The sequence below is a fragment of the Pygoscelis adeliae genome, unplaced genomic scaffold (genome assembly GCF_000699105.1).
Source record: "Pygoscelis adeliae isolate BGI_AS28 unplaced genomic scaffold, ASM69910v1 Scaffold171, whole genome shotgun sequence".
NCBI lineage: Eukaryota > Metazoa > Chordata > Aves > Sphenisciformes > Spheniscidae > Pygoscelis > Pygoscelis adeliae.
The window spans coordinates 2,094,902-2,109,268 of record NW_008824186.1 but is presented as its reverse complement, the minus strand read 5'-3'; the positions used below and the strand labels follow the sequence as shown (position 1 = coordinate 2,109,268).

Sequence of the window (14,367 nt, the reverse complement as noted above, 5' to 3'; positions counted from 1 at the left end):
TAATGGGGTATATTGTTTAGAAGAGAATTCAAGAACTTGGAGAATTTTTGCCTGTGTTTTGAGGTTGAGAGTTAGTCTTAAATCCTTGGTGTGGAGCAGGAGGCCAATGGTGGTCCCATAATGTTTGGTGATGAGAGAGCCTGGCTGCTGGCAGTCTCCAGGTTTCTACATTGTCTGGCTCTGGGCAAACAGCTTTGGAAAGGAAAGGGCTTTGAAGTTTTCTTCTATTGCTGGGGCAAAAACCATTATAGGATGCTAAACTGAGGTGATGGTGTGATTATTTTAATTGCTCTTAAGGTGTTTAAATGATAATTTCCATGAACCAAATCGCAGCTTCAGAATAATTATGCAGTGCGTTTCGTTAGTTTTCGTTTGATCAGAGTCATTACAATGTCTGGCTCAAGTTTTATGTGACTCATCTGCAATTTAAATACCTATTGCCAGAATCTTCATGCACTTGGTATGAAAAAGTGATTGAATTAAAGTGTTATTGGTATTGAATTCGTCTCTGAGAGCTGATCAGACTGGTATAAGCCATAACTTCCCTGAAACCTCATAGTCATTTACACTGGGGTCCATCCAGTGCCTTTTTCTTAGTGTTTAGCGTTATGTGACATAAAAGTTTAAGGCTGGTGTTTGACGGGTCTGGAAGGGGACACAGCAGGGTCAGTGCAGAGACAAGGGCCGGAAGGTACAGCATCCGAGAGATGGGGTCTATGCATTTTACAGTGGAATTGAGATTCCTCGTCCTACATGCAGGCCAGGTACCGCTGCCATTGTCCTCCTCCCTCTGATGCTTTGCTGGCACACTCCGCTTCATGTCTGGGAAAGGGAGGTACGGTGTGGAGCATGACCCGGGATGGTCTGGTGGCTCTACCTTCCGCAGAGCTAGTGTCCTGAGTCAGGCTGAATTTGGGGAGGCAGTGAGAGTAATCCTGCGCCATCACACGGGCTATGCAGAACAGGGCTGCTCTGCTGGGGGCTTCCTGGGCTGGCAAACTGCTTCCTCTTGCGCAAAACTCTTCTTCGTTACCGATTTCCGAGGTGCAAGTGTTCTTTCTGAGAGGCTGTACAGGCGTAGCCTTTCAAAAATGTGATGACCTCAAGGAAGGTGGAGTCATTCAGGTTGAAATTTTGATCTCAGTCTTACTGGGAATGCAAAAGTTAAAATTATGCATAGTCTTTTATTCTAACTTTCAGTTCTCTCTTAGCAAGGAAGTAATTGTGTTGGCAGAAAAAAAAAATTAAATGTATGAAAAATATATATAGAAAAATATATTCTTTTTCTTCCTTTCACATTCACTTGAAAATTAATTTTCTGTGAGAAGTCTGTCCTTCTAAGTTCTCTACCTACAACTATCAGCCCAGTTTTCCAAAATGATCTTGATCAGGGACATATTTTATAGGTCTGTAGAATATTATACTTAGTTAATTTAACAGGTTACCTTAGAGTGCAAGTTTTCTATGGCCCAACTCATGAAATTGGCATGTCTGAAAGTGAGGCTAATATTTAGTTTCCAAATCTGAATTTAAGGGCAGGGGGTGGTGGTGGTGGAATTGGTGCCTCTACCCCCTGCAACTGTGTCACTGATGTGCAAACTTCTGCAATGGGCCAGTATATAACTTAGAGAAAGCACTTGCTTTTCGTGAATGAATTAGATTACTGTACATCTTAATTTACGCAGAAAGCTGCAATTGTTTATGTGAACGTACACATGCCCCTAAGGTATTTTGGGCCTGATAGCTTTCACTTTCATCATGGTGAAATTGTTGGAGGAGTGACAGTCGTGTCATTTGTCCGTCTGTTCTCAGAAGCCCGATGGTGCTTACAATGAGTAGGTCGGATAACTTGTGCAACAGGTAGCATCGGCTCACAATTAAGAGCTCTTAAGTTATTTTACATCATCATTGATAAATATTTGAATTGGTTATTTAACTTACGTTACTGAACACTACAGTACTTTTGTACGTAGAAACGCTGGGGGTTTTTAAATGAAAGCGGAGTTTTTAATAGCACAAAGGTAGTTCTCCCACTTGAAAAATTACTAGGAGTGGCCTGCTGCAGACTATCTCAGTCTTGCCCTGTGCAACCAGCAAAACCACTTCCTGCTGTAACCTGCTGCCGCCGCAGTCCTTGTGTGCTGAAGAGTGTCCACTGGTGACAAGGCATGATGACCTTGTTATTGGCCATAAGAAACTAAATATGAAATAATTTTAGGCTAGCTCGTTTGGAAAATATACTTGTGTCCTGATTTTTTTTAGAAGAGGAAGCTGCTGCAAAGCTTGGAAATGCAAATGCAGGATTCTCACTTGCTTTTTCTTTTTTTTCTCTCCCTCTGTAGGTATGGCCTCACAAGTCTTGGTCTATCCACCATATGTTTATCAAACCCAGTCAAGTGCCTTTTGTAGTGTGAAGAAACTCAAACTAGAACCAAGCAGTTGTGTGTACCACGAAAGAACCTACCCGCAAATCTATGTGAATGGTAAAAACTTTGGAATTTCTCCCCACAGGGTTAGTACGTACTTTCAGACTAAAAACCCATTTGACAGACCTCGAGGACAGAACTTTTTGTTGCAGTCAAATGCTGTTGCTTTAAAAAATATTGCAGGTGCTACAAAAGTGTTAGCAGCGCGGGCGCAGCAAGCTCAGTTAGAGGCACCTGGGACTGGGACGCAAGGAGGCCGATCAGATATCCTGGAAGGACCCCAGCGATGTGGATTGAAGCGTAAGAGCGAAGAGCTGGATAATCAAAACAGCACAATGCAGATTGTTGATGAACTGTCCATCCTGCCCGCAATGTTGCAAACCAACGTAGGAAACCCAGTGACGGTTGTGACAACGGCTGCAACTTCAAAACAGAGTGGTACAAGTGGTGATGGAGATTACCAGTTAGTACAGCATGAGGTATTGTGCTCTGTGAAAAACACTTACGAGGTTCTTGATTTCCTTGGGCGAGGGACCTTTGGACAAGTGGTGAAGTGCTGGAAAAGGGGGACAAATGAGATTGTGGCAATCAAAATCTTAAAGAATCATCCTTCATATGCACGCCAAGGACAAATAGAAGTGAGCATATTAGCAAGACTAAGTACTGAAAATGCTGATGAATTTAACTTTGTGAGAGCCTACGAATGCTTTCAGCATCGTAACCATACTTGTCTGGTTTTTGAGATGTTGGAACAGAATTTATACGACTTCCTGAAACAAAACAAATTCAGCCCTCTACAACTGAAAGTAATACGGCCTATTCTGCAACAGGTGGCCACTGCACTGAAAAAACTAAAAAGTCTGGGTTTAATCCATGCTGACCTCAAACCAGAGAACATTATGTTGGTGGATCCTGTTCGGCAGCCTTACCGAGTTAAAGTAATAGATTTTGGGTCTGCCAGCCATGTATCAAAGACTATTTGTTCAACCTATTTACAGTCTCGGTATTACAGGTAGGTGTCTTTTACTTTGTTTTTAACTTTTAATGGAACAAGGTTTTAGCATTTATTAAAGTTAATGGCTCAAATAATTATTCTTCCAGTTAACTAATAAGAATAATTTGGAAAACATAAGGACCATCTAAGAATGAAGGCCATACTAAGATTAAGTGGTTGGTTACCATTTTAAATGTGAATATTTGCTTTGAGTGTTTTTATTGTGTTCTTTTTTCTAGAAGTATGTTGTGTTGCACTCTGAAGTCATTGCTTACTGTTATTTTGAGACCTCTGATGAGACTTTTTAAAAGGAAAATAGAAAAAAAATAGCTTTCACTTGCTTGATTAGGATGCCTTTCCTGCCTTCCTAACATGATGGGTTTTTTTTTGTAAGCAGCTGGACAGTGTACCAGGAGTGCCGTATTTTTATATCCTGTTGCCAAAGATTATGTAAATGCCTCTGTTTTTCTCCAGTTCTTGTAAATATTTTGCCTAGTTCTTATAAATTCAATTCTGACTGAGTGCCTTCAGTAGCTGTGGGCTTCAGTGAACTTCTGGAGTTAGTGAGTGATAGGATATTTAAACATTTAAGGTGATATGAGGCAGGCATTTAAAGTGATTTTGGTACCTCGCTGCATTCTACATTGGCCTCAAAATGGAGGTATATTTCTGATACTGTTTTTTAATCCTTTATTCGTATAGTTATCCAATCTGTGTGACATGTAAAAGCTATTAGTATTTAGCATCTGAGGTCCTTTTGTTTTCTTTATAAGCTGAACTTGTCTTGATTGAAGACCTTTTTCAGTTCTGCTTTGCATCATTGGCAATAGTATGTCCTGGGTATTGCCTGTCTCTGCAAATTCAGTAAAAAGTTAATAAACTAGGACAATGAGTCATTTGAAGAAAATATAAGTTAAGTATTTTACAGCTATTCGTATCGGAAGTGAAAACTTGTGGCTCATCAGACATGGCATTGTTGTGCTTATTCAGTTGCCTACATACAAATTTTAGCTGTAGTTTTGTTTTACTTGGGTTGATGTTCCTTTGCACCTATACTTTATATAGAATTTTGACATGCTTACTCGGTTGAGCAGGTCTGTATGCTGGCAAGATCAGTGTGCAACTCCTTGGCACCTTGTGTGCATTTTGAATACTTGTATTGCATTACATGCACTGAAGTGTGAGTAAATGGGGTTCATTGTGGATGTACATTCAAAAATATCCCCCCCCCGCCCCCCAAGAATAAAACTCGTGGGTGTATATGCTTGTCTTGGCTCAATGATGTTGAATGATATTCATATTGACTCATATACCAAGTGCACCTAAAATTCCCTGGTTACTAAGTTGCACTTAAGTGCTTTGTAAATATTCAGGCTGTTCAGTAGAAGATCATATTCTTTTATCTTGTATAGTTTTATAATTCTTCTATAAAGTAGCATTTAAGTCAGTATTTTTTTTGAAAGTAAAAAGGATATACAAAAAGAAAAAAGTTAGGGTCTATCTACTTGAATAGTTTTGGTGTTACATTTAAGTTAAATATTGGTTGAGATAATTTTGAAACTGACTTGATTTTGAAAAAAAAAGATACTAAAATTATTTTCAGCAAAAAGTTTGCTTCTGGAAAGGTTTTTAGCATGCTGGATTTCACTGTGGATGCATAGCTCTCTACCAGTTGTGTGATTCAAACTAACTTTGTGTAGCTTGGCATGCAGTTTCTCAAACTTTCTTCTTATTGCTTTGGAAGCACCTGACTAGTGTAAATAATACAGAAAATAGGGATTTGATCCAAAAGATCTCAAAATAGATAATGCCAGGGAAATTTGAAGAGAAAAGCCTTAAAGAGGAATGAGAGGGGCCTTCAGAGAATATATTGTATTGAAATGGTATTTATTTTGCAAAAGATTGTGCTTCTTGCCAATCAAATAAGGAGCTACTTCATAAAAAATAACTGTACTTAAATGTGTTTTGTGTTAGAAAAGGGTGGGAGTGACAGCACAGGTTTGACTTGTTTGGCTATGACATGTTGAAACAAACCCTTTTAAAAATATCAAGCATCGGTTGGGACACTAAAACCTTTTTTTTTTTCCTTCCCCCTTGAGCTCAGTGGTGCTATGTGTTTGTTTAGGTTATTTAGCAAGAAAACATTTGTTTAAATAGATTTTTATTTAAAGCTTCAAGCTAAATTAATCCAATTAGAGTTCAAATTGGAAATGTTTTTAAAAAAGGCTTGTTCCCTACAGGACCTCTTTTATTAGTGTGATCCCATCTGTATTCTTGTATACAGTCTTTGAAAATTGTTTCTGCGCAAGCTGTTATGTGTGTTGTCACGAGCTTTACCTGTAATTCTTACCAGTGGGGATCCTTGTCTGTTCAGAGATGACAGTGCATGGGATTTTGATTCACCAAGTGACAGGCACAGTGCACTATGTTTACTTAGGAAATATCCCTATATTTAGTGGGAAATATTCCATTAATGTCAATGTGATGTGAACCTGGCCTCATCTGATGTGCAAAAGCACTCAGCCAGGCCCACGAATTTAAAGAAAAAGGTATGAAGTGGAAGCATTTTGTTTTTAAATGACTATTTTTTGATCAGAGGTCTTAGAAAAGGAGGGAATGAAACGTCCTTAAACAACGGTGTAGGATGAGAGGGCTGCGAGGAAGCAGGGCTGCATCCTCACAGCATCGGGATGCTGCTTCTCAACCCTGTGGTGCTGGTGCCGTCCTGCTCAGGGGGTGATACTAACCCCATCCCTGTCCCTCGTTCTGCTCGCCCCACATCTGCCCGAGTGCCCATGCCAGCATGAGGAGGGAGGGAAGGAGGTGGCCTGGGGAGAAGGGAGGAACTGTTATTTCTGGCAGCATTGTTAACTTATGCCATGGTCATTTTCAAGAATAGGACTTGCACTTTCTCTATGGAAAGCATATGCCCACCAGTGTCTGTAGAGGTGTATGTTGAATGCTCAAGAGAAACCCATAAAGAAGTTTTGCAAAAGTGAATAAAGAGAAAGGTTGGTTTTGGGTCTTTTCTGATCTTGTCACAGCTTTTTTTTTTGTTTATGGCACTGTCAAGAGTTAATTATTGCGAGAATGGAGAACGCCACAAAATGTAAAGTTAGTGTTTATTTTGAGTGGTAATATCAGTATTTTACATCTGTAAGAGGAAGTGAGTAATGAACTAGAAAAATAAGTAATAAGAGGATTAGGACTTAAGGCAGGGAACGTAATACAGCCAGGTGAATGGATAATGACCTGACTTACCTTACTTACCTTAGTCTGTAGCAGAAGAAGAGGTGACATAATGATGACTGTTGGAGACATTACAGTACTTTTGAATTTTAAAAGGGTGTAGACAAGCAGAAAAATGGAGATGAGCTGGATGGAGTGGTAATGATTTGATGTTTTTCTGTTTCAGCTTTGTCAAGCAAAGAGAAAGTAAGAAAACAGTTAAAACAAGTATAAAAATACTTTCTGACTTTTCATTAACTTCTGGAAACTCCTGGCTGTTATGTATTGCTAGAAATTAGAGCATGGATATGAATAAATACTAACCACAGTACACTGTCTTAAGTCATAGATTATTATTTTTTGTTTGTTTTAAAGGTGAAATGTTATTCTGAATACTCTTTCTCTAAAAGACAGTGTCTGTGCTTACTGTTTTTATGCTGGTCTGGATTTTAATAGCTGTGGGCTAGAGAGATCTGGTATTTGAAGCCTTTGCTGCTGGCCTCACGCATTAAGACTGTTGACCTTTTATGAGTGATCTAAGTAGGTAAATAACTAGACAGCCTATACATCTTGAAAAGAAAAAACCCTTACATACAGTGGAGGTGATCAAGCTTTTGTCATATATGGAAATGGTACGATAAGTATGTTGCTGTCCTTTTGTTCAGCTGTGCCCCAAATCACGAAAAGGGGAGTGTTGCATCCAAAATCAAAAGGTTCTTTTCCCCTTATCACATGGTGCAGGCTGCAGAGAGGGGGAATCAACACATTTCTTTTATTTCGAAGTCAGGTGTCTTGAGCTCACCTGGTGAGGCAGAAAGTTTTCCCAGTGCATGGTGTTTCCCTCTGGAAGTCATTTTCCTTTGCTTTGCCTCTCTCCTGAGGTTATATGTATTTAGGGAAGCGGGTGTGAGAAGAGGGGCTTCGAAATGGCAGGCTCCAAGGAGCAGTAATCTACAAGAAGAGTTGAGTGATCTGAAATGGTCAAGGTAGTCCTGCCCATCTGCTTCAGGGAGCCGAGTTACTTTCCTTTCTGTTGCCATGAGAAGCAATGGCCTTCTCAGCATTTTGTGTTCAGAGATAACTCTTAAGGCCTGGTTTTGCAGCAGACCTCTTTTTTTCTTCTGGTATTCCCTCCAGGAGTTTTTATACACAGGTTTTAACAGAAGTTTCTCTGGAAACTTCCCTTTTTGAAATAGCTGTGTGCAACACCAGCAGTTAAGGAGTTCAGTTTTACTCGTTGGCTAATACCCAAATGACAGTTAGCCATGTCTTCTGCACATTGCTGTCGTCCGTACCATTCAGCCGTTGTTCAGAGTGGGTAAAATTGTATTTAAAGGATGCATGTTTCCATCTAACGGTAACATCTATGTGGCAGGGTTTGGTAATGATGAGGCCTCTTCCTTGTCTAATACTTTTCTTCTCCCACTTGTTGCTTGGCTGTAACACCAACTGAACTCATAAAACGCATCGCCATGTTAGCATTGCATGTCGGGCGTAGATCACCAGGGGAGAGCTACAGCAGTGTTTGTGTGTGCAGAGCTTTGTGATTTCTAGGGTTTGCTGTTGGTTGGGAGGAGTTATTGCTTCATTGTTTTTCAAGGGGAATCACTGATTTAATTTGGGGTTGTCTTCCTAAAAGTCAGGATTTTGAAAATGAGACTTCAGTAAAACTTACCATTCATAAAATCCTTCTAATATCATGGACTTAACAGTAGCCATTGCAGGTGTAGGAGTGATTGTGTTACTTCATCGCGTGCTCCTTATGCGCAACCTCTGAAGGGAGTTGAACAGTAGCTGCTCCAGTTGCCTGTGTAGCTGCCCCGACGGTTACATTTCCTATCTTTTGCCTCCTGTCTCCGAAGAAAAACTTCTGCTTCATCATACTGTGTCAGATTATACTGCTGTTAGAGTACAGCTGGAAATTTTACTGAAAATATGTTTTGAGAACAAGCAGTCAGGTTCCTGACGAAGGATGCTCCTCTTGGCATCCAGCGGTCCGGATGCAAACAGCTGTTTAGCGTAGCCAAATTCATTGGGAAAATGAAATGAGTGGGAAACAATATAATTGATCTCTGTATAAACCGGGGCACCAGCTGAACCTACGGTAGGCTGATGGACAACTTGAGTGATGTTGGCAGAATGGAAGGTGTCTGGTTATTAAGGGACGCTTGTAGCTTGGAAATTTTTTTTTTTGTTCCGCTGGTGACAGCAGCAAAATACGATCCTAGTTATTCAGCAGTGTGCCCATAAGGAAAACCAAATGATGTGAGTAGATGCACTCAGTGGAGTCAACTCATTCCTGAATCAGACAGTGATATCCTCCTCCTATCCTTCCAACTAAGGATAGTTGCTAATCAACAGAGTTGTTCCAGACAAAATGCCAAATGTCACTAGTGTTGCAGCAGAGCTCAGAGAGATGGAAAAATCGCTGTTGGATGTGTTCCTGTTGGACGAGAGCAGGCTTTTCCCCCACACCTCCTTTTACCCTCCTCTCGCATGAAGGATCAGAGAGGATGGAGGAAGAGTGATAATCATTGTGTCCTGTGGTTCTGACATTACTTTCACTCACCCAGTCAGTTCTGCTGCAGCTCAGAAGAGTGATTTGATCTGGTGCAATCTCTTCTACTTTAAAAGGTTTTGGAAAAAGAATAAAGTAGTTGAGTTGTGTGGCTTAATTACTGCCCATGAGCTGGGCTGTAGCGAGGGCTATGTGCGTGCTCTGAGGCTGTTGCACTAGGACAGCTTTTTATTTATGACTTTTTCAGCTTCATACTTAGTTTCAGAATAAAGCACCAACAGCTTATGCTGTTTTTTTTCCCCTCAAATCTATGAAATTTAATTGATCTGTTGTTCTCCCTCTTTCTTATACACATTCCTTCAAAATTAGAAAAAAAAATCTCATGACCGTAAATTCCTGGAGAGGCTTGTTTTTTCCACTGGCCTTTGTAGCTTGATTAGATGTAGTCCTTGTCACTTCAGGGACTCGAGAGAACACAGGCTGACAGTACCTCCCTAGAGTGTTTTTGTTGAATTGTTTTCTTTTTGTAGGTTAGGATTGTCAGCAGGATGGGTTATTATGACTCAGTAACACATCCGTTGCATCTGAGTAACGTCGATTATCTTCACCTAACATCAGATCAACATACAACTTACATATGTTTAAAATACCAGTTTAAAACCTGTATACAAATGAACACCTATCTTAATACAGATTTTCTTTATAGGGACGACCAAGGGGAGAAGTCATGCAAAATTGACATCTCGGGAAGCCACTGCTTTTTCAAGTCCACCCATTGCTGTCACATACTTGAAGTTTCTAAATAAGCTTTACCTAGAGTGGGTTGTCTTGGTTTTTCTCCTTTCACAATGCCTAAAATTCTTGCTCAAAATTTTTTTAAATTTTGGGGTTTAGATGTTTAAACGAGAAGCAAAGCTCTGTTAATAAACTGAGTTTTCTGTCAGTTAGGGAAGTGCAGTAGGAGGACAAGCTAAAAATGCCTCTGTAAACAACTTGCACTTCAACATGCTGGCAGATGTTATTCTATCACTTTGAACTGTGCATCACTGAAGTGTATTGGGATATCTTAAAATAGTCAGGGGTGGTGGCCAGAGACTCTAGACTACTATAGATGGTGAGGCTGTTTCGCTGTTGCAATGAAATAAGCCAGAAGTACATGCTGCTAAGGTCATTTGCTTGCTCAAGGTCAGCATGTTCAAAGTCAGCTGCTATACTTGTGAGCATGGTTACTGTCAGTAGTGTATATACAAGAAGAGAGTCCTGATAATGTAAGAAATTGCCGTTACAAGTGAGTTGGGACACTTAACATTTCCCCCCCCCCCCCCTTTAAAGTTGCAGGGCTGTGATTGCTCGTTTATTTTCTTATCTGAGCAAACAGAACTTAATGTCAAGCTTTTATGGCTTGTGTCTATGAACAAATTGCTTATTGATTTGGCAAGATTTTGTTTGCACTTTTTGCATAGTGTTCATAAATTGACTTCCCATTTTAAACTTCTATTTCATGGTTACTAGGACCTAACCAAAACCATTATAAGTAGCCTCCAGGAGTGGCAATCTTAGCTCATCATAACTTCATGTTTGTATAGCTATTTGATAGATAACAAGTGTAGTTTGAATTCTCTTATTATTTTCTAGTCAACATAACGTGTTCTCTAATACCTTAGAGACTTCTCTGTTCACAGAAGCAGAAAATAAGAGTAGTTTTTTTGGTAATGGTGTGGTTTTTTTGGTTTTGTGTTTTTGTTTTGGGCTGGTTTTTGGTTGGGTTTTTTTGGGGGTGTGGTTTTTTTTTTTTTTTGCATGCTGTGGAAAAGAATGGCAGGGTTACTGTAAATTTGCATCTTTTTTCTTTTTTTCTTTTTTTTTTAATCCTCTCTGAAGATCCAGAGGAGTATTGTGGGGATGGGAGTGGATGAAATGGTGGCCAGCCTTCACGTTGGTTGTTTTTCTGAGCTAGAGATTTTCTGAGTAACGTAAGCTGGGGTAACACATGAAGCATTCGAAGGTACCATGTACCTGCTGGAGATTCTAGTAATGTCAGCCACTAATAGTGATGGCAGGAGCAACAACTTAAATCAGAGTTCAGATGATGATTCTCTTGGTCTTTAAATTGCTTCAGTTTGAACAGAAGGGAAATTCTCTCATAATCTTGAAGGCGAAAGAGCTCTTGGTTCTTGCTGTATTTCTTTTTTTTTTTTTTTTTTGAGGTTGAACGATAGACCGAAGTTTGTCATGGCTAAAGTTTTCAGAAGCAGCTTTTATTTTTCACACATTAAAATAGATCTACTGAAATGTGATCCTCTTTTTCACTGCATTGATATTTATGTCACAAAGATTTGTTCATCATACATCTGTGTGTACGTGAGTGTGGATATATCAGATATCTTTATTGCAGAAAATATCAGTGGTAGCTACAATGCTCTGTTTGTAAATATTGTGTCTAACTGCTCCCACTGTGCCTGTTTTGAAAATATGGCTGTGTATTTCTGTTGTAAGAGCAGGTAGTACTAGATCTAAATCAGCGTGATTGAAAGCGAAGCCGATATATCAGCCCCTGTCTCTTCCATCTGACATCCTTGTCTTCGAAGGAGAGCTGTTTTATGGGTGAAGGCTGCCTTCTGCATCAGCTTACAGTATCTGACAGGAGTGAAGAGGATGAAGCAGACACGTGGGGGAAGAAGTCTTCTGTGTGGTTGAGTACACAAAGATTGGCTGAGCCACTACTCTACTGACGCAGCCCGTGAAAGGGAGAGGATGTACCACAGCTGTGGGCTCATCCCATTAGCTGCAGAAGGCAAACTGCCTCAGTTTATCTGAAAATCAAGCAAGTTGAACAAATGCAAATAGATAATGTGGGCACATTTAGAACACTTAACACTTGTGTGGGTTCAGACCAAAACCAGCAACAAAATACTGTCGTGATTAAAAAATAAAACAGCAACAAGAAAAAACCCTTTTGTGAATTCTGGCATTAATTGGAAAGTGGTAGAGGTGTCTGACATAAAAAGAAGTATTTGGGTTGTAATTAAGTAAAATTAAAATTCATATGAAAATAACTTGCCTGAAATGTCCATAATGTCAAATTTTACACTGTAAGTTTGAACGTCCTTGATCCTACAGTGCTAGCTAATATTTTGGATGGATTTTTGTTTGGACTGTTAATAAAATACCTTCCACCTAAATTGGATTAGGGGGCTGGGGGAAGCAAGCCAAAAGCATTTCACAGATAAGATTTTCAGGCAGTTGCATTTTGAGACTATGATGTTACCTTAAGAACATGTGAAGAACATTGTGCTTAAAAGTCTTGGTTTGTTGGTAATTGGACAGCAACAGTTGATTAAAGGGTAGGCATAATGTAATTTAAACAAATGGTACTTGTGTGTGAGTAGGTGAGTCTTTATGCAGACAAGGTTGTTCTGGTGAGGTGAAAAGTAAAATTGTTTTTATCCCTATGAATCATAGAATCATAGAATCATTAAGGTTGGAAGAGACCTCCAAGATCATCGAATCCAACCGTCAACCCAACACCACCATGCCCACTAAACCATGTCCCTAAGCGACTCATCTACCCGTCTTTTAAATATTTCCAGGGATGGTGACTCAACCACTTCCCTGGGCAGCCTGTTCCAATGTTTAACTACTCTTTCAGTAAAGAAATTTTTCCTTACATCCAATCTAAACCTCCCCTGGCGCAACTTGAGGCCATTTCCTCTCGTCCTTTCGCCAGTTACTTGGGAGAAGAGACCGACACCCACCTCGCTACAACCTCCTTTCAGGTAGTTGTAGAGAGCAATGAGGTCCCCCCTCAGCCTCCTTTTCTCCAGGCTAAACAACCCCAGCTCCCCCAGCCGCTCCTCATAAGGCTTGTTCTCCAGACCCCTCACCAGCCTCGTTGCCCTTCTCTGGACACGTTCCAACATCTCAACATCCTTCTTGTAGTGAGGGGCCCAAAACTGAACACAGTATTCGAGGGGCGGCCGCACCAGTGCTGAGTACAGGGGCACTATCACTTCCCTGCTCCTGCTGGCCACACTATTTCTGATACAGGCCAGGATGCCGTTGGCCTTCTTGGCCGCCTGGCATTGGCTTTCTTGGCCACCTGGGCACACTGCTGGCTCATGTTCAGCCGGCTGTCAACCAACACCCCCAGGTCCTTTTCTGCCAGGCAGCTTTCCAACCACTCTTCCCCAAGCCTGTAGCGCAGCATGGGGTTGTTGTGGCCGAAGTGCAGGACCCGGCACTTGGCCTTGTTGAACCTCATCCAGTTGGCCTCGGCCCATCGATCCAGCCTGTCCAGGTCCCTCTGCAGAGCCTTCCTACCCTCGAGCAGATCAACACTGCCGCCCAACTTGGTGTCGTCTGCAAACTTACTGAGTGTGCACTCGATCCCTTCGTCCAGATCATTGATAAAGATATTGAACAGAACTGGCCCCAATACTGAGCCTGGGAATACTGAGCCTGGGGAACACCGCTCGTGACCGGCCGCCAACTGGATTGAACTCCATTCACCAATGAAGCATTTAATGAAACTCTGAATCTCTCTGTAGGCATAGGTGCAAAGTGTGTGGGAGAGAGGGCAATGCTATGGCCTTCTGTACCACATGCTCGTTGCTGGAAGTGGGCAGAAGCACAAGCTAGTAGTACTAAGCCTCCACAGAAAATGGATGGTGGGAAGCATTGTCTTCCACCCATGTGGTGTTGGCCAGCTTGATGTATGGCATCGTATGACTGCAAGCGGACTTCAGATCCTGTGTCTTGACACCAAAATCTGACCGTTAGCCTGCCAAGTCGTGGAAAAACAACTGCATCCATGCTTCTTGGTGAAGGCCCACTTAAACGATAGTAAATTCAGAATACGTTGGGGTTCACTTAATTTCCTTGTGCTTCCAAAAAAGTCTAAGCTTTGTTTACTAGCATAAAGATAAAGTCAGAATTATGACTAGAATGTCTTTCTCAGTGCACAATGTGTACTTCAAGGATAAATTATTAAAAATAGCTTATTTGGAAATGCACGGTATCTGGAATTTTATATCAAATGCAAATTCTTACATATTCTGCAAAATGCGCTACATTATCTGGATTGCAGCAGCGTAGGAGCCTGGCTATGAAGCCCTTACTCTTTGAGGGGGGGGGTGGAGGGGAAGGTAGTCACCATGCATCTTCAGAGCAGGCAAGTCAAACCTGTTCTCATTTCTCTGTTA

At 40.9% G+C, this 14,367-nt stretch overlaps 1 protein-coding gene across 2 annotated transcripts in view; it reads left to right on the top strand.

The window, feature by feature from the left end:
* HIPK3 (homeodomain interacting protein kinase 3) overlaps nucleotides 1-14,367 on the top strand; it is a 116,522-nt gene that overhangs the window by 50,719 nt on the left and 51,436 nt on the right. For both annotated transcript variants that reach the window (XM_009334499.1, XM_009334498.1), the window contains exon 2: nucleotides 2,343-3,438. In XM_009334499.1, coding sequence (XP_009332774.1) covers nucleotides 2,345-3,438 — 1,094 coding nt within the window. In that variant the 5' untranslated portion in view covers nucleotides 2,343-2,344. The remainder of the gene's footprint in view (nucleotides 1-2,342; nucleotides 3,439-14,367) is intronic.